Below are 24,311 nucleotides of genomic sequence, written 5' to 3'. Positions count from 1 at the left end.
TTAAAAACTGAGCTATCCTTTTTTTGCAAATTAACTCTTCATACGATTTATACCACATTTCTTAAGCTATGTATGCTAGACTACAGTTTCTGAGATACAATCATTGTGTCAAAGAGTACTTCAGATTTAGAAGGCAGAATTAGGTGACGGGACGCAGAAGTATGCATGTGTTAAACAAGTTTAAATAAAGCAGCTATTGCATAACAAGACTTGCTCCTCCACCCTTGGTTCCTGAATAGCTGGTTTTCTTCGGAGGCCCGTGAAACAATGGATTCCAGGCAGGGGGAGCAATTTTGCTCTGAAGTCTCCACCATCACAGCGAGAACCAGGGAATGAATTAAGGCCTTTGTACTTGTCCAAGGGGTTTCGGCCGAGACGAATCCAATACTGGAGGGTGGAAACGTGGAAGTAGGCGTAAAGAATGAATGCTATTTACCATCTGCGACGCTCGCTTTGAGTAAAAGCACTGATTCTTCCAATATAGATTCTTGCAAGGTCAACTATACTCTTAAAAATAAAAGTTATTCGCTGGCATTCCAAGAAAAACTTTAAAATTCCACTGAACATTCCATTCCATTCCAAATGTTCTTTATATTGGAAAAAAGGTTCTATACACTTTTAAAATGTTCTTCACACTAAGATAAAAAGGGGTTCTTTTAAAAACTGTTCACTGAAAGGCTCATTTGGGAAGCCAATATGGTTCTTCTATGGCACCACTGAGAAAATCTATGGAATATTTATTTTAAAATGTATAGATGCATTTCAGCCATCTGAAATGCATGCAGCTGCACAAACAGAAGGTCTGTCTGGTGGTAAACAGCTCTTAAGCATGGCTTTATACTCCTACACATGAGGCTGGTAATGAAGGCCATCGACACACTCGGACGCCGGATGACCTTCCACTGCAGTGGCTCTCTGGTCATCAGACGTGGGCTATGCAGGCACTGATGCCGTTACACAACCTCAGTCTTATGACGAGGATAAAACGTCTGCTTTATTTCACACATATGGTCCATGGCACAACCATAAACCGGCCTCAATGACACCAGCAACAGATGTGCTACAAAAATAAATAAATAACTGTAAAAGAGCGGCCGTGGTGACGTCAGGAGCTTTTTATAGCCATTTAATCTGGATGGAGGCTTCCTATGAATTCTATGCGTTATATAATAGCCAGGAATAAGATGTTCTTTATTGGAATTCCCCACAAAGATTAAATCCTAACTGACATATAAACATCGGAGTAACATACATTTTGATTAGCAGATGCTTGTAAATCATCTAATTCCAAAGCCTTTAATATGGACAGTAATCTTTTTTACCACCTATCATATTTTTCTCAAATAAGAAAAAAGTACCATGGTAATGTATTGTTTTTAGACATGTACCATGGTAGTTTTGTGGGATTCGATTGGATACTTTAATGCACACTGAAAGGTATAGTCGACTCAAAAATGTCTCTCCAAACTTGTATGACATAAACTGTCAATGACTTTGGTTATTACTGACTTCCTTTGTACATTTGTATTTTTTTATTATTATAAAATATCATCTTCAATATTACACAGAAGAAAGGTTGAATAAATGTAGAAAATTGTATTTTGGATTGAACTAAAATAAAGTACCATGTAAATACAATGATATACAATGGTATACTGTCCAGAAAGGTAATAAAAATATCAAAGTAGTCCATGTGACATCAGAGGGTCAGTTAGACTTTTTTGAAGCATCGAAAATACATTTTGGTCCAAAAATAAAATAAATTATGTTTTTATTCAGCATTGTCTTCTCTTCCGGGTCTGCTGTGCGTGCGTTCACTGCAGTTTAGTGATATCTGGTTCGCGAACAACTCATTCGATGTAACCGGATCTTCTTGAACCAGTTCACCAAATCAAACGGAATAGTTTTAAACGGTTCGCGTCTCCAATACGCATTAATCCACAAATGACTTAAGCTGTTTCCTTTTCTAATGTGGCTGACGCTCCCTCTGAGTTCAAACAAACCAATATGCCGGAGTAATTCATTTACACAAACAGTACACTGACTGAACTGCTGTGAAGAGAGAACTGTAGATGAACACCGAGCCGAACTAGATAACGAACGAACGATTGACTCGATTGACGCCAAAAGCACCAAAAGTTGGTTAAATGACCATGGTGTTGGCTGGCCGGCAAACTCACCAGACCTGAACCCCTGAGAGAATCTATGGGCTATTTGAGTTGAATTACTGAAATAAATAAACTTTTCCACAACATTCTTATTTACTAAGATGCACCTGTATTTACTAGACGACAATCTTACCCCTGAGAGGTTGAGGTGTGGTCCGAGAGATCGGATGACGTCTTCAATGAGGTCTGACTGTTCTGAGTCCCACACAAAACCAATGGTCACGATTTCTGGAGAGTTCATCAGCACTCGCCGGATCTTGATTCTCTGCCCACAGTTACTCTGTTGAGGAGATGGAGATAATGCATAATGGTTTGTTATTAGGGCTGTCACAATCGATCGGACCAACCAAAATAAGTTTTGAAAATGAAAATAAGGAATCGATTTTAACTAAATATGTACACTATTAATTTTAAAATAATTAAACAATTAAAAAATAGAGGTAATAAAACTCACAAACAAGCAGAAAAAGAAAATAAAGAATTCCGAAAGTGCAGTATGCCTTGCGAAAGCTAGACAGAAAATACCAGCAATTTTACACACCTATAAGTTCCAGTGATGTCGAAAGAGATCTCTTATGCTGCTGTCACACCAAACGCGAATGATTAAGTCAATGTAAAGACACGTTTACGCAGGTCTGGAGGTCTCGCGGCGCGGGAGACGCGAATTCGCCTCATTCACGCATCTAATTAATGGAGATGCTGAGTTATGAAAAAAGGACCATTGCAAGCTGACAGCGACCGGCTTTTATGATGGAAAATTGGCAGTAATACCCCCACCTTGCGCAGCTGTACCTGAGTGTCCCTGGGACATCAGTGCGGTCGGAGCATGTCTTCTCAACAGCTGGCCATAAGTTTCATTTTTTTGAACAGTTGTTTGAAATGGATTGAATCATTATTTAAAATAATCTTGGAGATATTGTAGTTGCCTAAATCATAAATGCAGCCGGGTTGAAGCCTGCAGTGATGTTTTTCTTTTGTTATGGCAGCCGTCCCCTCTGCATATATATTTTTTCGAGAATGTTTCACTCCTGTTGCTGTTTGTTATTCTGCATGAAACTTCATCCCAATAAATAAGAAATATTGCAGACTTGTGCGTTTCCAGCGCTCTCTTTACGTTCGTCCGTTATTTGACGTTGAAAAAGAAAACGTCTTTTTTTTTTTTACAATGGGAAATCGATTTTATAATCGATTCAATGAACACTTATGTCTTAAAAATCGTAAATGATTTTTTCACAAAAGTGACAGCCCTATTTGTTATTATGTTCTTTAACACCATGTCAGCTTTTTTCTATTTCCATGTTGGAAACCATATCAGAGTTATTACATTTTGAAATAGAAAATTAGAGGAGACAAATTCCTACAGAAAATAACAAACAAACAGATTTTAGAAGAATTTTTCTTCTAAACATACTTCACATCAGCAGTTGAAATCATTTTGCATTCTGATTATCACTCAGATACTACTATAATTTTAATTCATATTTTGAATTAATCTATATTTTTCCATTTACATTTCAAATGTAGTTAAAGTTTAGAATTTTTTTTTAATCCGTGTGTTTGTGTGTGTGTATTTTTTATTTTGGGTGTTATCATACATTTTAACCATGATTTACAGAAGACACCCAGTAAAATATCACTGTAACAATAGCTCATAAAACAAAACAAAAAAATGGCAAGCATGTATAGAACTATTAAGAAGCAATTAAAAATACATCTTTGTTACTATCCTTAAAGCTGCTAGGTTTTACCCAGCTGTGTATTTATTCAGCTTTCAGATGATTTATAGACCTCAATTTCAAAAAATCGACACTTAAGATGTTTTTTTTTTTGGTTCAGGGTCACATACTGTACATTTTAATTACAAGAAGTTATCAATCATTTAAAATATAATAACATTTATTAAGAATTAGCTTTTTCTTATATATATATATTTTAATAAGTTCAGGTCAGAATGTTGTTTCATTTTTATGTAAATATATCTGTTATGTTGAAAAATGAAGGGACATTATTTCACCCATTTTGTTTTCAATGAAACTTTAAAAGCAGACACTTAACTTTCATTTAATATGCTTTTTTTATGCATATAAAATCACTTTTTTAAATTCCATTTGATGCAGATCCCAAACCTGGACGCCTCATCCACTTATAATTTTATGTCAACATCATTTTCACTTTTTGCTCTAGTGCACTGCACCGACCTTATACAATCTGTGCATTTTATTTCAAGTAAAAGCATGCTTTTATGGTTTTACTTTCAGTAAACTATAATAACCCCATTGTGACCAAACATTTTATTACTCCAGTGAGACACATTAATGTTGTGCTGCTTCTGGCAGTGACTGTAGTAGGATGTAACTTCCTACTGTGCCTTTTTAAAAATGCAGAATGTGTTGATATGTGAGAAGAACGTTCCGGTCTCAGGTTTCATCTCGCTCATCACGTCACACGAAGGTGTTACACGTACAGAATATCAGATAAGAAGAGTGTGTGTGTGTGTGTGCATTCGTCCTTGAGTGTGCCTGATGACATCACATGGCAGAAACAGCCATCATACTATATGCATGACGGTGTCCTCTCAAGGGCTGAAAGTGCGTGTAAATTTCACATTATTAATCAACATGAGCAGCCACCTACCGGACAGTTACGCAGATCTCCAACTGTGCTGGCGGCTTGAAGCAACTCCCCAAACCTCTCATCTCTCCTCTCCAAGACTTGCTGGCTGGAGCACAGAGAAAGAGTAACAGAGATAAAAAGCAGTTATTAATAAGCAAAGCACAGGTATTTCGATCTTTTCAGGTCAATATAGCAACATAAACATTTAGGGCTGGGTGATGAAAGAATGTCATACTAAATTAGACTTTTTTACTATGAAATGGGTGAATCTAAAAGTAGAAATAAGCGTGACTACAGGTCAGTGCTTGTTGCTAATATGCAAAGTCTCTGAACAACTGGCGTGGTTTCATCTGATACACAAACTCAAACACTAATTGTGCATGCTGTGTTTCAAGCATCTTTGTCTCAACATATGAGGACAGGAACTTCATCTCCAGAGCTGCTCTGAGAGAGGTCTCACATGGTTTAATATGAGAAAAACTACATGTCAAAATAAAAGTCAGGTTCAACTTGAAGAAATTATGACAGAAATATGTTACTTTTGTGTACTGAAATATGATTCCCAAGTGATACGAATACTAAAACGAATAATAGTAGTCATTTTTAATTAATTGCAGAGTTAAATAATACTGTCATGCAGCAACTTATTTGACAATTTTTTTTTTGAATGATTTGTGGTAAATTAATATTTTTTTTATTTCATTACTTGTTAATTTTACGTTTCATTTAGTTTTATTAATTCAGTTAATTAGACATAATTATTAATGGTAAATTTGAACAGAATCACAAAACAGAATCCAGGAAAAAATTTAATAGAAACTAAATTCAGTGGGAAATAATGTCTTTACATTCATTTTCAAGGTCTAACAAACATGCCATTAATTGTAAATGAATATTGTGATAAATATCTATAATGTATATGTAAAAAAAATACTGTGAAAATATTTTTGCCCATAATTCCCAGCAATATATAAACACATCTTGAGTGTCTGATATGATGGTGCTGGCTTACCAGAGGGCTGTGGTGGACACATAGTGCACAAGCTCAGTGAAGGGTAGCGGGTCGGACGACGCGCCACAGCTCCTGCACACACACTGCAGAGGAACACACACACACACACACACACACACACACACACACACACACACACACACACACACACACACACACACACACACACACACACACACGTGACATGAGTGATGGAGTCATGACTGCTATATTATGTAAAGCCTTAATTACACTACTGATGTAAGAGATGTCTCAACATACATACATGTATTGGTACAACCTAAGGGTGTAACCAATACAGAAATTCCTTTTAGAGACAAAACAATGAATAATTTCTTGGGTCTGAACAACAAATCTCAAAGAGCTTTTTATGATTGTATCTTATATATCTCTTATATATCTTATAATGTTTTTCCGCCTTTTATGTATTATACAAGATTAATATTTACTGGACATGTACGATGGTACTCCGAAGAACCAAATAAATACTATAGAACATAAATATGGTAGTTTGTACCAATACGGTATATCCGTTTGGGGTCAATAATATTATTTAAGTCTGTAATGCTCACTAAGGCTGCATTGCTTTAATCAAATATACAGTAAAAAAAAAATAATACAAAATAAAATTGCAGTAGAAAAAGAAGAAAAAAAATAGTAGAGCTAGAGCAAGCCAAGCATTTGTGGTTAAAAAGTGTGTGTGTGTGTGTGTGTATATATATTAATATATATATATATATATATATATTTTTTTTTTTTAATGACGGATCGTTTAATTAGAAAAGACCCCTATTGCTCATCTGGGATCGTGTAGAGCCCTTTGAAGTGACAATGAAACTGCATTTTGTACTTTTCCACCATCTAAGTCCACTATATGGAGAACAATCCAGCACTGCTTCTCCTCAAAAAACTTTATTTCTTTGTCAGTGAAGAAAAAAGAGAAATGAAAGTAAACTTATCCTTAAATATTATAAATGTCTTTACTGTCACATTTGATTGAATTCAATTCATCCTTGCGTCATAGTCATAATTTATTTCACAAAGAAAAAAAAAATGTACTGACCCAAACTTTAAGGTTAGTGTACATAATGTATTTCCACTATTAAGTGTATATCATGTTATTACCATTTAATACCATTATATACAGTTATCAGGGCTTTGCTCTCATCTCTCAGAGGAAAAAGTGAGAAGGAATGTAAATGTCTCTGTATTAGTATTCCCTGTGAGTTTCTGCCCACTGTACCCGACTGATTGAAAACATCTGTCACAGTACTGCGCTCAATTACTCACATGAGTGCACGTGAGGTATTAAAAACCAGCAATACCTGCTCGTAGATTGCCATAGCAAACTTCTGATGAGTGATACAGGACTTGGATGCACAGGCGTCAGTCTCAGCATCGGGCGCGATGTGCAGGTGAATCCTTTCTAAAATGTTTTCCTAAGAAAAATACAAAAGCCTGCCATCTGTATGTGTCATAAGGCATTTTCTACAATTATTCATGACGTACTCCAAAAGTCAAGATTAATAATAACATAAATATATAAATTAGTGCTTGTTTTACAGTAAAAAAAAAAAAAAAAAAAAAAAAAAAAAGAAATAGTTTAGTTTGGGCTGGTACAATGATACCTTGGCATTAAGTGAATGCACTCGAAGCTTTAGTAATTTTCCCTAAGCCTATTATCTGCTTAAATGCACCCTTTCAAACCTGAGAACCGTGGGGTTTATTCAGCAACACCAACAGCGCTGAGACAATTAGCCGTTTTGAAAAGAGGCAAGATTAATTGTATGTTTCTACAGAACAGATTATCTTATTTTAAAGAGTCCTAGCTCAGGGCATCTTGTACAAACAGATGAAAGCACAGACTGCATCTACCCCAGCGCTGATAGAGAGCCAGCATTGACTGTGAGAGCAGTGTGAACACATCTGTGCACTCCAGGCTTGCACTGATAGAGATCCAACATTGATTGGGTTGTTTAAGTGATCACTGTAAATTGACTTTTCCTGAGGTAATGACAGACTCTCCACAGTCCTGCTGTGCTAAACAGAAAATGATTACAGGTCCCAGTGCTAAGCAGGTTTACTGCAATTAAGCAGCCCAAAGAGAAATCCTGCACATACCGAAGGGGTGAACATGATTACTTCAGCTTCCAGGGCAAGGGTGTGTGATCTGTGCTGTGCATAATGTGCATATTAAGTGAGCTTAATTTGGAAATCAGTTTTCCATTTTATTCCTCTATAAAAGACAACAATAAAATATTGCCAGATATTCTCCATGTATGCTTCAGTAACTAATCGTCTAAAATTTAGAGACAACCAGCAGACTGCAAAATTAGAAAAAGACTTTAAATGTGAATAAGATGCTTAAATGGTATAATATTTCTATTAACACTATATTGCAAGTTACTGTGCTTGCATTGGTTGTAATGCACTTGTAATGTTTTTTTTGTTTGTTTTAGAAGTCACTTATGCTTGTCAAGGTTGCATTTATTTGATCAAAACTACAGAAAAAAATAGTAATCTTGCAAAATGTTATTACAATATAAAATAATGCTTTCTATTTTAATATCCTTTAAAATATCATTTATTTCTGTGATGAAAAGTCTGAATTTTCATCAGCCATTACTCCAGTATAAAGTGTCACACGATCCTTCAGAAATCATTCTAATTATGCTGATTTATTATTCGAATTATCAATGCTGGCAAAAGTTGTACTGCTAAATATTTTTTGGGTAAACATACTTTTTTCAGGATTCTTCGATGAATAAAAAGTTAAAAAGAACAGCATTTATTCAAAATATAAATCTTTGCCATCACTTCTTAACAGTTTAACACATCCTTGCTGAATAAAAGTTTTAATTTCTATATAAAAAGAAAGAATAAAAAAGTACTGACCCTAAACCTTTGAACTGTAGTGTATATTGTTAGAAAATACTTCTATTTTTAATTTGATAATACATTTTTATTCATCAAATAATCCTGAAAAAAGTAATACAGGTTCGAAAAAAATATTAAGCAGCACAAGAGTTTCCAACGCTGACAATAAATCAGCATATTAGAGTGATTTCTGAAGTATCATGTGACATCTGAGTAATGATGCTGAAAATTCAGCTGTGATCACAGGAATAAATTATATTTGAATGCATATTAAAATATAAATACATTGTTTTACATCATAATAATATTTCACAATAAAAAACTTTTGACACACATACACACAGACATACACATTGCTATAATCTAAAATACACTCAAATACATAAAAGACACTTACGAAGCACTCAGCAGCATCATCCATGAAGCCTAACTGAAAGCGCTGCTCATCCTTAAAGGTTTCGGCGAGGGCATTACGCAGGTTATCTGAGGGCAACGCTCGCTCTCGGCTGTGCTGGAACTGACAGAATATTCCCTGCAAAACAAACAAAGTGCTTTCAAACTTTTGACTCTAAAACATCTTTTTAAAGGAAGCATTAAAGTACTGCGTCATGATGTGTCTGGCCGTGAGAATACCTTCAAAGCGCAAAAGATGCAGGAGTCTCCCAAGCAGTAGTGGTTTGGGAGCTGACGAAGACTCCGTCTGAAGATATCCAGATGCCAAAGAACCTGCACGGAGTTAAAGGAAACTCATGCTTATAATTAATTAACTCACCTCAGTAAACTCGAAACAATCTGGAAATAAATAGTGTAGATTGTTTCACTTAATTAAGCAGGTTGCAGCACACATTCAATGACTTATTACTGCTTATCAGCAATATAGGGTGAAAGTTAGTGTTTTATTCAGTAAATACGTTTTGAAATTGTTTTTGTATCAATATATAAATATTAATGAGAGGTGGAGCAGTATTGGTTGTTTTACTTTGAAATGTGCAGCGATCACATTTATTTAATTACATCACAAGCTTTTAAAGTTTAACAATCACTTTAGGTCACAATTCCTGTCCGATCCCAAAATGTAAGACCACTTACAATGATAATTAAGAATTCTGTTATGCTTTAGTACATTTATTTTAAATACACTTTTTATAACCTTAAATTTGAATATAATAGTAATTTCTAAATAAATAAAATTATACATTTTAAGACGTTTTAAGGACCTGCAGGGCACTGCATTTATAAACTTCTACAGTATTTTTTTATATTTGGGATTGTATTTCTATATTTTCTGCTTTCGTGTAAATATTTGATAAGGTTTTAGAATGTTTTTTTATTTAAAAAAGTATTTATAGTTTTAAATTATTTTATTCCAGTTTAAGTGAATTAGTACTTTAAATGTAAATTATAAATATGTCCATGGCAACTAACTAGGGGTGTAACGATTCACTCATTTTCTCGATGCATCGAATACAAACCCTGACCATTCATATGCATCGATCTTGAAACATGATTTATGAATCGTGAATCGCCGATCTCTGACAGTAGTCATTCAAAACGCTAAGAATCGAATGATTTGGGGTATCTGCTGTTCTGTGGATTAACAGGTATTTGTTGAAGCGATTTCTATAGCGATTCGATGCTTTCAAAATACACACACATTAAATTACTACAAAGCACAATTTTTTTTTTTAGCACGAATTTTCAAATTTAGATTTTAAGTTAAGAATAAAAACACCAGTAGTTGTCATAAATTTTACTAAAATAAGGCACTCACCAAATTTACAAAGCAAAGGAGGTACAAAAGCGCTTTAGTCTTTGCACAGTCTGTGTAATGCTGCTCAGAGATGCCATAAATCCATTTACACAGCAATTGCACCTTTATACATTTAGGCGTTTTTACACAGCTGATTTAAGGCAGCTGTGTTCCTTCTTAAAATGCAATAAAGATATAATGCCACATTAAATCTAGACTAAATTTTGCCTTCTTAGATCCACCTCAGCACCTTACTACCAAAACATATAGTTGTAATCGCTGGGCAAATGCATTTATGCCACCTCTGAGCTGCATTAAAGAGTCTGTATAAAGACACCTAAATGCCTCTTCAGAAGCAATTCTGTGCTACCTTTGTGTAGTAAATTTAGCATATGTGTCTCACACAGTTCAGAGATGGCATGAATGCATTTACACAGCAGCTTACACAGTACTTTGATACTAGGGGCTGAGGTAAGTCGGAGCATTCATAATTTAGTCTGGTTTTTATGCGGCATTGCATATTTACACAGAATTTTGAGCAGGCACAGAGCAGCCTCAACTCAGATGCCTCTTGAAGACAGCATCATTTCCTGAATACTGTTTGTAGCAGACTTCCTGTTAGAAATGTGCAGTAAAATCATGTCCATGTAGTGAGGTCCCCTAAATAACAGACCTTTACACAGTCAAGTTAAGGCTGCTCTGAAATGCTGCACAAAAGCCAGACTAAATGAAACCTGCTTTGAGCCACCTCAACCTCTAGTATAATTTACGTAAAGACACTTAAATGCCACTTCAGAAGCAGCTCTGTGCCACCTCTGCAATGTAAATTTAGCGATAGTGTGCTTCTCCTCTAATGCATCTTTTTAAAGTCCTTTAACAACTTTATTCTGGTTTTGCATGACGACTTCAACGAGCCAATCTTAAAGTCAACATAATCTCCACAGGCCACGCATTATGTCTTAGCCTCTTCTTATTGGCCGTCATTGTGTGAGAAATATGACTCATTGTCCATGCTTGGTGGAAGAGCTCAAGGGAGATTTGACCGTGACATGATGGGGGGTATGAGCGGTTCATCTGTGTGTGTGTTTGGAGTTTGGACGACCAGTGTAAGGTTACTCTTCACTCAATGTCTTTCCCTTAGGCCCCAGACAACTTAGTCTGAGCATGACCTCACTCCGTGGTGATGAGTACAGGAACCAGATAACAGAGAGACAGGCAGAGGTCCATTCAATCATAGAGTCCACAATCCCATCCAAGAGGGAAAACTGACTTCCAGTAACAAGCGGCCTAGGAGCAAGTAAAAAATTTGGGGGCTGACGGGTGGAGCTGGCATGCCGTAAATACTCTCTCAGTAGGCACTGAGGAGGAGATGACTGTTTGCTGTGAAGGTCAGACTTCAAATGTGAGTCATAAGAAAGTTAAGTATGTTTAAGGGGGCGGGTGGTGTGATATTTTTATGTTATTGTGGTAAGTCCAATCTGTCTGACATTTTTAGATTTAGGTGTGATGGCAACCTTATTTAGACTTTAGCCTTTAAAGGTTAATAAAGCCATTTTAAAAGTAATTATGCTCACATTTGCCCTTAAATTAATAAATTATCGTAAACTGATTACCATATTCAAGTTGCTCAAAGTACAACTTGAAAAAATATTAACATACCAGTGAAAAGGAGTAGGCTACTAGATATAAAAGATACTTTATAGAATTAAAACCTGTATTGAGCAAGGATGCATTAAATTGATTATAAGTTACAATAAAGACATTTTTACAATGTTTACAAGATATCCATTTCAAATAAACACATATTTGTAACTTTTTATTCATTAAATAATATCAGGGTTTCGACAAAAATATGAATTAGCACTGCAGTTTTCAACACTGATAGTAATATTAAATGTTTCTTAAGCTTCAAATCAACATATTAGAATGATAAAAAAAATGTATAGTAATAAATCACAATATTAATATTTTTACTGTATTTTAACCAAATAAATGCACTCATTTTTGAGCATAAGATACATCTTTCAAATACATTAAAATGTCATACCGACACCAACGGTTTGAATGGTTGTGCATGTTTGTATACGTATATCAACAATTTGATACATTTTAACAAAAACATTAAATAAATCAAAATGTAACTTAAAATATTAAGTATATACAAATTATTTTAAACGTGCATTCCTATTTATTCTGTGCAAACTTAAAAATATAGGCATATATATATATATATATATATATATATATATATATATATATATATATATAGGCACAAACCTGCTGATGCAATGGTTTTCTTAGCTTTGGGTTAAACACGTACCTGCACTGCACTGTTGAGGAAGCAGCTGTTCTGTCCCGGCTCATTTAGTAGTCCCTTGGTTGGGGCCAAGGACAGCATAGATCCTGGCTGGTAAGACCTGCCAAGATTGCCTCCTGGTCTCCTGAAGAACTTGGCCCATGCCATTGGATTTGGGGTATCTGCTGTTCTGTGGATTAATAGGTATTTGTTGAGGTTTGAGTTCATTTAAAGTAATTTTACTAATCAAAGATTGAAAAGGGTTGTTGTTATGACAGATTGACTTGAAGATTTGAATCTCTATCTCCTACTGTACCAATGATTGAGTCAAAGCCTTTAGTTCTGCTGCTGACCTGTATGTAAGAGGTCTCTTGATGCGTATGTCCTAGACAGGACGGTTTGATCATTCCCTGAATTGGGTTGGGGATTTCGGTGGGTTGTTGGTGGCTACTGTGGCCATCAGGCCTCGAGTGACTCGCAGCATAGTTATGAAGGTGTCAGCTGGAATCAGTCAACCTTTAAAGGGTCGTCCATGTTTCAGACGCTGCTCTTGGAGGACATCAGCCTTAGGATGAGTAGGATTCACTCTGTAGAGAGAAGCAAAGCAATGCATGAATTCTTGAACAGCATTTTAACACACCGGCCTGAAATTGTAACATTTCTGCGAATTGAGACACTGAGAACTACGTGCCTTTGTTGAACACTTCCTTACAAATCACGGACGAGAGGAGTGGCTAAACATTCAAGCTGTGCAAAAGTCAGTAGGTCAGCTCATCCAACTGGTAATGCTGCACTGAATAATGTTATTGTTTAACTTTTTTTACGACTTTGCACCAACCTGTTTCTGTTTCTATGCAGGCAAACAAGCAAGCTGATGTTATCCATAAGGAACAAACTGACATCATGTCAATGTCTTGGCAAATGCACAGACTGAAAATATGCAAATGCAGCTACTTTGTTGCTTATACTTGAAAATCAGTACGATGTGTACTATAACAAAGATTCAGCCACTAGCAATGGCCTTAATACCCTAAATGTTAGGTCTGTTTAGTCAGTCTCGACCCAATAATACTACACTTAGTCATTTTCAAATAAATAGCTCTGTAAATTGCACTTGTTTCAAAGCAGCTTTACAGTAATAAACAGGAAATATCACTGTAAATATAGCAAAAACAACAATTTTCACTGCAAGGTAGTTCCACAGAAGACAACATTTTTCTTGTTCAACTCAATAACTGTCAATGTTCCAAAGTTAATCAATTGAGAAAAAAAAAATTTGATTCAGATATAAAGCAGCTTCATAAAAGACAATATGAATGCTATAATTCAGTTCAGTTTAGTTGTTACTGATTCAATTCAGTTCAATTACAGTCAATGTTGCAAAGTTCATCATTTATAAAACAAAATAGGATTTAGCTATAAGAATATCTCTACAGAAGTCAACATAGTCATTTTTTAGCTTAATTTAACGTTAACTGAAGTTAATTTAAGTTGTTTCATATGAACTGGATATAAGACATTTGCAGCTCAATACAGTTATCCTCCGATTGTGTCAGTGCAGTCAAATCAATAAAATTACTGAACATTACTGATTATTAATAGTCTTTTAAAAACTACACTGTTGTATAAATGACATCCTCCTTATTTTGTTTTGTCATGCATCTTCATTGCCGCCAATGAGAGCTATAACACCTGGATAAAGCTACCGTTAGCAATCCAATTCATCTTAACAGACAGAGCAAAATCCACAAGGATTCTGGAAAGTCCCAGGTAGCATATTTTTTCAGTGCCCAGGAATGATTCTGACAATGCGCCAGCATTAGAAATGGCTGACCCCCTTGGGCAGTGTATTATAAGTGAACTAGGAAGCATTCTGTAACACACCAATGGATCTGAAAGCATGCTATACACCCTAACTGATGCATTAGAGGAGTTTTACTCAGAACTACTCACAAAAAAACACATTAAATCTCAGTAATTACACATTTTTGGTTGATGACTACTGCTTAGCGACTGAAAGCAAAGTCCATTCTTCATCATATAGCCTAATAGTTACAATTGCATTAATCTCACAACTCTACCATTTCTAGTAGGACTGTATCACTCAAGCAGTGCTCACCTTGTCAACTCAGTTTGTTTATTTGCAAGGTTTTCTATGAGAGCACGCTGGAATAATGCATTCCTCTGATTCCAATGATAAAAAGGGAACAGGATATTAAGTTTCCAAAAATGTTCCACACACAGTTTTGTTCTTGGCTCGGAGATTGTGGTGTGGAGGTCTGGAGAAGATCACGGGTGGAACTGTATGATCTGGTGAAAATAGAGCCAAAAATAAGCACATGTGGGCGACAGTTTGTTACTTTTGGTTCGAATTTCAGTTTCTGATCATCCAGTTTTCTCAAAACTCTTTAAAAATAAAGATTAAAAAAAAAGTGTTTTCCACAGTGATGCCAAAGAACCATTTTTGATTCGCCAAAGAAATTTTCAGAAAACAGCTCTTAAAAGAACCCTTTTTCATTATAAACAACCTTTTGTGCGACTGAAAGGTTCATTGGATTTTAAAGTCCTTCATGGAACCAAAAAAAAAAAAAAAACAACAAAAAAAAACAAACTGTCTTTCATGGCGGTCAAAAAGTGCAGAATATTATTTTTGAATAAAATTAATGCACTATGATTTAGTTAAAAAATGTTTTGGTGGATTGTATGATACTGAATTCTATTTATGCAATAGTTATGGTCAATTTATTATTGTTGACCATAATTCCTTTTTTATTATTATCATTATTATTATTTTTTAACCACAGACTTCATTTCAGTCCATTTTCAAGGAGACACTTCAACAGGAAGATTATTGCTGGAAGTTTGAAAAAAGTTGTAAAATCTTAAGTTTATTATTATCAAAAATGCACAAAAATATTATTAGAAATTTTATAAGAAATATATATGTTTTACTCTACAACTGTGACAAAATAAAAGCCATAAATCTAAACAAGTTGTGTTTCAAATTTGAAGTTACAGCACTGTGGGCTATAGGTTACAAATGTACTCAAATGTACCAAAGAACATTTCCCGATCCCGCTCCTTATCCATCTCCTACTTCACTTCCTGTCTGTTCTGATCTGTCCTATCCTGATAACAAGGCAAAATGCCCCCCCCAAAAAAAAAAAAAAAAGCTTTCAGCAAGATTTTGTTTGTGTGCAGTACCAAAGATTTCCACTAGATGAAATTGGTGTGTGTGTTTACATAACAAGTGCCAAAAACAAGTTCCGCACCATTCCGATGAAGTAAAAAAAATAATAAAAAATAAAAAATGTTTCGGTCAAAAACTACCAAAGAGCACCAAAGGGTTAAGAGTGAATAGAAGCTACGTATTTGTCTCCAGCTCGTGCCACTCACTGAGGTTTCCTAACATTAGATAAACATCATCAGATGAAAAAGAAGTGTTCAAACTTGAGAAAGCATGATGTCAGAATGATGTCAGTTAATTTTCTATCAGTGCACTGACAGCAATGGAAACCTGTTAAACAACATTTCATCCACGCTGGTATTCAAACAATTCAGAAGTAGTTGAGGTGACCAACAGAGCATAGTTTGACCACTGATCTATTAACAGTATTTCTGGTTACATTTAACAAAACAAAAACAGCTACTTTGAGTCTATGGGGTGCCTTTCTCATTTGCAGTGTGCTCACAGTCTGCCATAGCAACAGCATTCCAGTGTGATCACTGAAGCCACAGTGTTGCTAAAGAGCTCTTGTTTTTAGGATTGGGCTCCGTGTTTGGCCCCGAAGACACACCTCCACACACACATCTCACACATGTTCCAGTTTGGACCAACCACAACTAGTTTGGTAGAACATGATGTTTTTTTTTTCTTTTCTGAAAAGTCTATTAATCAGATGGTTCAATCTCATAAGCTTCTCAACCGGTCTTGGTCATATCTCACAACAAAGACTACTTTATGATCACTGTTTTTTGTGCATTGTAGCATTATTTTCATTATAATTAACCACATAATGAGAAAAAAAGACTCTGTATTTAAAAGACGAATGCATTTTCATAATGACCACTGGATAAGGACCAGGAGGATTTTCATTTGTTCTTGAGGTCTTTGAAATGAATAGATTGAGATTTAAAAGAAAGAAAGAGAAATAAGGAGAAAGAAAGAAAGAAAGAAAGACTAGGGGGAAAAAATTGTGTTCACAAATCAGGCTTTTTTTTGTAGCCTATAGTTTTATTGTAAATTTAAGACTGCAAATTTAATACTGATGCAGATTTGAATTAAAGTCAGGCAGGTTGATTTTTAATAACGCACTTCAGTAAGAAAGATGCTTTTCACATCATAGCAATGGTCATTTTGTAAGAAAATGTGATGCCTGTCATGACAATATATCAATGACAGGTGGATGAGGAGATACCCCCTTACTATGTAAGCGCTTTGAGTGTCTAGAAAAGCGCTATATAAATGTAAGGAATTATTATTATTATCAAATACTAAACTGACAAATAAGTGAGTAAAGTGTGCTCTTTTCCATGAGATGCATCCATGATAAATTAATAATAAATTAGATTATAAATTGTAATAAAACTACACAATACAACACAATGTGTAATTCAAAATATAGGCAAAAATCCTGTGAAAAATCAATACGGAAAATTCCTTCATATTAACACTATTTTCACAGACTTTTTTTCTATTGCGTGCGTAGCCCAAGATCTAACGGCTATTTAAGCATTATTTAGAGGAAGTATTATTTAAAAAAGCTGAGGGGTATCTGAAAGATGTCACCCACTCTCCAACATCCCATTTCTTTGTAAGAGGTCTGTTTTTAACTCTTGATTTCTTGATAACAGAAGGCAGCGTGTCCCAGAGTGAATCTTAGCTCTCACAATCAGGTGATGATGTAGCTGGAGAGTGGAAAAAGCTTACGTTATGGGTGATGCTTTTCTCCTGAGGTCATTCATCTCTGCATGACACAAACTTGGCCAGCAAGAGCAAGTGTGAGGTAGCACAGAAAAAAAAAAAAAAAGAGACGAATGACAAAAATACAGTACCTGCCATTAGAAAGCTACAGCATCCACACGGCCTACTGTACATGGCCACTGCATTATAAAGAGTGAGCTACACCTGTGCAAGATCAGATCTAGCTGATGATCACCTGATCAGTGCTATATGTTAGGCCTCACTAATATCTGAACCCAAAGAATTACACTTTGATACAAACCTCATCCTGGTCCGTTTGTGCAGACCTAAGCAAAACCTCCAAATGCATGGTTTATTATGGGGAGTTGTGCAAAATGATCAGGCCTATCATTTAACAAATGTGTCTTTGCAAAAAAATAAGTGCATTTAACTAGTGTCAAATGATACTAGATGTCAAATAGATATTTCATTACTATATTATCTTCAAGTACAGGTTTTATATATATATATATATATATATATATATATATATATATATATATATATATATATATATATATATATATATATATATAAAACCTGTACTTGAAGATAATATAGTAATGAAATAAAGTACACTGTACTTACTGCACTTACAGTATACTTTCACAACTATGTTGGACTAAAAAGTAGAGCTGAATTGACAGTTTCACTATAAAGTATTTAACAAAAATTATAATGGTTTTGTGCTGTAAATAAATAAACTAACAGGGTGTTTACACAACACTGTTTTTTTTTTTTTAAAGAAAAACTTTTCTCCTTTTTTTAATCTGTTCCTTTACATGACAAAGAGGTTTTGAAGGGCCTGAAAATACAAAGTTTTGAAAATGAAAAATTATATTTTTTATATAATTTAACCTCTGTTATTTTAGCTTACAGTACATTTTAAATGTATTAAATTGCAACTACATCATTACATATGGAAGAGGTACTTAAGTCCAGTTAAGTTTTTTAGAATGTAATACATTTTTATTTAATTGCCATTTACTTGACTTTAAGCAATTGAAAACATTGCATTCAGTGTGAAACATTTTTTAAAGCATATTTTATATAATTTTTTTTTTTTCATGTGAACTTTTTCACAAGGGAGGAATCCGAGCACATGAAGGCATATCTAGCCATATCTAGGCACCGGAACAACATAGCTACGATGTAATGATGACAGTCAGGTTTCAGTCGTGCCATGTGACTGTCGTGTAATGTAAGTGAGGATATCCCCCACCCTCTCTACAAAGAGCTGAAACTAACTGCACATAACATCATTTCCTGTGCTCTCATTACGCCCTTTGACCAGCTTCCTAATTTACAATGACTCACTGAAACCGTGACATTTTTTTGTGCAAAATCCTGAAAACAAAACATGCAATGGATTTAAAGGGACAGTTCACCCAAAAATGTAATTCTGTCATTCACTCGCCCTCACGCCGTTCCAAACCTACATGAGTTTATTTCTAGATTTAGTTTGGTTTGACTTCTAATTTGGAGGGGGGAAAAACACTTCTCAAAATATCTTATTTCATGTTCCACAGAAGTTTAAAATAACACGTAAATTTATTTATATTATAACATTTATATTTTTGGGTGAACAATTTAAATGTGTTACAAGACCAAATGGCTTGATCAAGACTTTTCTTTATTTATAAATCTCCCACACGACATCATCTTACTTGCATTAAACTGATTACCTGGTAACTGAATATTCAAGACTTGAAATAAAAATAATAAATAGCTCCTTATCCTTATGCTGCTTATCCTTATGCTGCTCTAAGATGACCATTTCTCTGAATATGGAGCTCGAGGTGCTGTAATGTTCAAAATTTAAAGCTACGATGAACTGTCTGATCACAAATGGTTAAATATCTCCTCTAAGCCGATCTAAAGATCCCTCTGCAGATTGACGGAGAGGAAATAAATCACTCAAAAGATCATTTCGATTTGTAATGTGCAACTGAATATTTACACTGATAAATTCTTAAAGCTCAATTCAAATAAGAAAACTGATTTTTGCCACAGCGCCGTCTACAAAGTTCAAAAGTTTAATAAGCTCTTCTGCTTTTTTTATTTATATCGACTCATTCTTTAACTCCTACTCAAATTTTCCAAGTAACATAACTCATGGTGATTTGCCTGGAAAAAGAAATGTGGCCAGACTGCATCACATTCTGGTTACTTATCTGAGGCAACACAACAACCACACTATTTACGGATGATCTCTTCTCCTTACGAAAAGAGGATATGTATGACAAATTAAAGCAGAGGCTGCAAAACAGATGCTACATTCTTGTGTTTAAACCACCACAAAATGTCTGAGTCACAGTTCACTGATAGATTGTGCAAACTTACAACCACAGAAACCTGGTCAACAGACTCCAAAAACAGCAATGCAATGATGCATTTGATTCAAATGTATCATAATGTTGCAATGCACGGTGAAAAATAACAAGGTAGGAGTCGGAAAATAATGAGAATATGAGAAGCAGCTGCAGAAGATGACAGATGGACAGTTATGCAATGAAACGAACAATGCTTTTTTACATCTATAAATGATAATGCATGCCTAAATAAAAGTCTTATTTAGCAACCAGATGCCAGACTGTGAACATGTCATACTGGAAATGACCAAATGACTCTTTTCTGACGGCAAACCCACAATAATTGCTACACAAAAAGGAGAGTTTTGCCCTGGTGGGCCGCACTGTCGGCGAAACCCGACACGCTCCTGAAACAACACCGAGGGAGCGGCAGAATTCCCGAAGGCTCGGAGAAGGCGGTTTTGGCTTCAAGCAACAATGCTGCGGCCGTTTCCTGTGTGGGCTTCCTGTTGGTCATGCATTGCGTTCCAGCACGCGGTCAGCACTTTGAGTCCAGAGACACCGGGCAGGTCACGGCCATTAAACACACAATACATTAATACTCAGGTGACAAAACAACTCCTGAACAAACAGAAACAGATTTATCGAGACATCTACATTTATCAGTGACTGAAGTACAATATCCTCTCTGAAACGTACTCGACTTCCGAAACGTTTCCTCGCTTCCTTTACGGCTTGGAAATAAATGTCAAATTCACAATGCGGCCACCATCTCGCTTTCCTTTCATTTTCTAACTGAAAAAAAAAAATGGTTTCCTCCGAGTCGACAGGGTTTAAACCATTTATTTCAGCGTCAGTGGCTTCATGCATTATTAGTGCGGTGCTTAGTCAGACACTTCCAGATACTCAGAGGAGGACTCCTCATTGTAAACAATAACAAATGAAGCAGATGGCTGCTGTGCCGAGAAGAGGTCTATTTGGATTTGGAGAGATCAGCAAAAACCTCTTCTGCTTTGGGACGATTTACCCATAAGCACCTGTCAGTTACTTTAGGAGTAGCATCGTGACAAGAATAAAAAAAAGGATGGAGCGAAGAGAAACTATTATAATAATGAAAGAATGGCTTGCTTGCGAACGGATCCTCTGTAGTGAATGGGTGCCGTCAGAATGAGAGTCCAAACAGTTGATAAAAACATCACAGCAACCCACACCACTTCAGTCCATCAGTTACAGTCAATTCAAACTAAAATAAGAGTCCTCTATTTGTAATATTGCTTTTTCTACTGAAAAAGTAATCTGGTCTGAATCAGGAGAGAAATATGCACAAAGAAAGCACTGTTTACAAGCCAAAACAGATCTAAACAAGATCAAAACAGATCTAAACAAGATCAAAACAGATCTAAACAAACATGTGGGTGGATTTTAATGTGAGAGGACAACAGCAGATGGACTTTCTCACTGGAGGAAGTGTTATTATGGATTATAATAATGTGTTTTAGCTCAAAGCAACAATCTGATAAAGTTAAAAATGCCTTGATGGATTCCTTTCTTACAAACTTGCAGTTTTTCTGACGGCACCCATTCACTACAGAGGATCCACAAAACAACATCTAAAAACTACATCTTGGATGGCCTAAAGGTGATTAGAGTTTCAGCAAATTTTAATTTTGTGGTAAACTATTCCTTTAAGGTAAGACTTGCATGTGTCAAAAAAGACAAGTGTTATGTTTCTTTTGGCAATGTTGTCCTAACATCATTAAGCTCACACAAACAGGCCTATCTCTCTGTCTGAAACTCGCCCGCAGGCGCAGACACATGCACGATCTCGCACAAACATGAACGCGTTACAGGACATATTCATCCTAGTTTCCACAAACTCGATCTGCAAAACTGGCCTTTCCACGAAACTCCTCCCCGAACAATTCCAGTCATTTCCACCAGGAAACACCTCGGCAGGGAACAGCTGTTAACTGATCTGAAGTCAGTGTTTTCTACAGATCTGCGGGCGGTTAGGATACTGAACTGATCCCAGATGAGAGAAGGGCCGCAGTTGAAGATGCAGCCGGTTCTGCCGCATGCCATCTCGATTTCACAGGTGTGGGGAGAAACGTAGGCACCAGCAGAGCAAATACAAGCATGCTGAGAACTAAATGACTGTTGCCCAATCTCAGACATACTAAGTCTCACATTATTTGGTCACTATACAATTATCTATAATTTGTTTACTTGGACTTAGGAGTCACCACACCAACACCAATGAAGATTTTTCAAGTATAGATATTAATGACACATATGAAATCAGAGGGAACGCAAATGTATGCGTCAATTTTCTTGTCTAACTAAATGAGTCAAAGAAAAGCTGACATAAGTAGCCTCGTGCACAAGTGCCAAACTTCTGCAATCGCATGGTGTTTAAATGAAATGCACGGGCAGCAAACTTTAATGAGAAGAGTGCTTTGGCAGGTGCGTGGAGCCAATTTAATCAGCTGTAATGTTTGTTGCAAAGAAACGTATAATATTTGCATCCCCAGATGCAATACCTCTGCTACAGCTACTCCACCACTAAAAAAAAAAAATCTTCTGTAAGCTACAAAAGAAAAACAAAACAAAACACAAAGCGTGATGATAATACATCCCTTTTCATTAAGCTATTTTACTCCCCAAAGACATAGCAATAATATAAAACAACTTATTTAATACAAAGACGTGACGTTGAACTAATCTTTAATTTTAATTTACACTGCCAGAACTCATTTTTAATCAGTATGTGTCTATTTATTTGCAATAAATACCCTAGGAAGCTTTTAAAAAATATTTTTAAATCAAGATTTTATTTTTTGTCTTGATTTTCAGGAAGAAACTCACTTGGCTATATTTTAAAAGAACAATCGTAAACGGGTAAAATAAAAAATCTAGATAAATTCTCTATACAAGTGCAATATCTTGTTTTTTTTTTTTTTTTAATAATGTTTGGACATTTTCAGTGAAAAAAAAAAAATCAAACAAACTGATTAACAATATTTTTGCAGTTTAAGCCAGTGTAGGTGGTTTATCATATAATTATTGTCATATATATATATATATATATACATACATATACACATAGTTTCTCACTGGAGTAAATGTTAAATACCATGAGAATACAGCAAATGAAGTATAATAAATTTACATTTTCATTATTTTATATTATATTTTGTAGCATTAATTACGCATCAAAGCTGTTTCCGACCCGAGTAGTGACATCGAGTGCTGCATATACTGAACTTTAATACTGAAAATGTAATTATTAACTAACATACATACACATACGTCACAACATTACACGTACTCTCTAGACTAGCTTTCAAAAGTAACACTTAAAAAACAAAACACACCGCGCTGTTTTTTTGATTCGCTTGAATGCTCTCGTCTACACGTAAACAGTGAGCTGCTATGCTAGTTCAGTTGAGAAAGGCTGAGGCGCGTTCACCTGGATCAGGTGCGTTTCCGACGCACGCGCACTGACGAATGAAACATGGCGAAGTAAAGTTTGACCAAAACAAAATGTACAGACATGACAAGAGACACATCTACTCACCACGTTAACAATAAACAAGTGATATCCCCTTGTTCCTTTCAGTGTCCAGTCAAACAAAGTAGTCTTTTTTTGGTAAATCACTACTGACTCCTGGTGAATCCGGCGTCAAACTGCTGGACGGAAAAGCGGAAGCGACAGACGACTCACGAAAACACACCGGTGTAAAGATGTGCACTTCAAACACAGCACCACAAGCACCTTCGCTCTTATGACTCAGTGTGGTTTTCACTCTTTCTTCAGTTATTTCCAGTCCTGTGATGTGAAGTGAACGGTCCGGAGCGCAGTACTGAGTGAGTGACTGCAGACACCTGAATTTCCGAAGTCAAACTCCTCCTCTCCGATACAGTGTGTCCTGCAGTGGATCTGTCCCAGTGCAGCACGGCCGAGGGAGGGAGGAGTTTCTCCTGCTCTCTCACACTTTCCTCTGCTGTGTTCACTCGTCTGGGTGGCTGTGTTTCAGATCTCGACTGTAGGATTTTAGGGCACATCTCCGCGTCTTCAGCTGAAATTGTCAACATGACAAGTCGTAATCATGACCTCGAGTCACTCTGGTTGGAGCGATTTAAATGTTCTTTATGCATCTACAAAATTATGACTAAAGAATGTGCATCGTTGTGTTTTTGCTTTTTTTTCTGTCAGTTTATGAAGGTGATGCAAACTGAATCATTAGCCTATTTCACCCTAGACCACAAAACCATCATAAAGGTATTTTTTATTTTATTTTATTGGGATGTATACATCAT

General features: G+C 35.7%; 1 protein-coding gene across 2 annotated transcripts in view; it reads right to left on the bottom strand.

Moving 5' to 3' along the window:
* Positions 1-23,928, bottom strand: part of usp53a (ubiquitin specific peptidase 53a) — a 45,374-nt gene extending 21,446 nt beyond the window's left edge. The window contains exons 1-9 of one of the 2 annotated variants that reach the window (XM_026268347.1): positions 23,569-23,928; positions 13,070-13,303; positions 12,741-12,901; positions 9,304-9,396; positions 9,068-9,202; positions 7,119-7,232; positions 5,794-5,876; positions 4,803-4,887; positions 2,302-2,448 (exon numbers count right to left, since the gene is read on the bottom strand). In XM_026268347.1, coding sequence (XP_026124132.1) covers positions 2,302-2,448; positions 4,803-4,887; positions 5,794-5,876; positions 7,119-7,232; positions 9,068-9,202; positions 9,304-9,396; positions 12,741-12,884 — 801 coding nt within the window. In that variant the 5' untranslated portion in view covers positions 12,885-12,901; positions 13,070-13,303; positions 23,569-23,928. Of the gene's footprint in view, positions 1-2,301; positions 2,449-4,802; positions 4,888-5,793; positions 5,877-7,118; positions 7,233-9,067; positions 9,203-9,303; positions 9,397-12,740; positions 12,907-13,069; positions 13,304-23,568 lie in introns of both variants that reach the window. The other variant, XM_026268346.1, reaches the window with a different exon arrangement.
* Positions 23,929-24,311: the final 383 nt, after the last annotated feature.

The sequence above is a fragment of the Carassius auratus genome, chromosome 7 (assembly GCF_003368295.1).
Source record: "Carassius auratus strain Wakin chromosome 7, ASM336829v1, whole genome shotgun sequence".
NCBI classification, from domain to species: Eukaryota; Metazoa; Chordata; class Actinopteri; order Cypriniformes; family Cyprinidae; genus Carassius; species Carassius auratus.
This window is presented reverse-complemented; position numbering and strand designations above follow the sequence as displayed.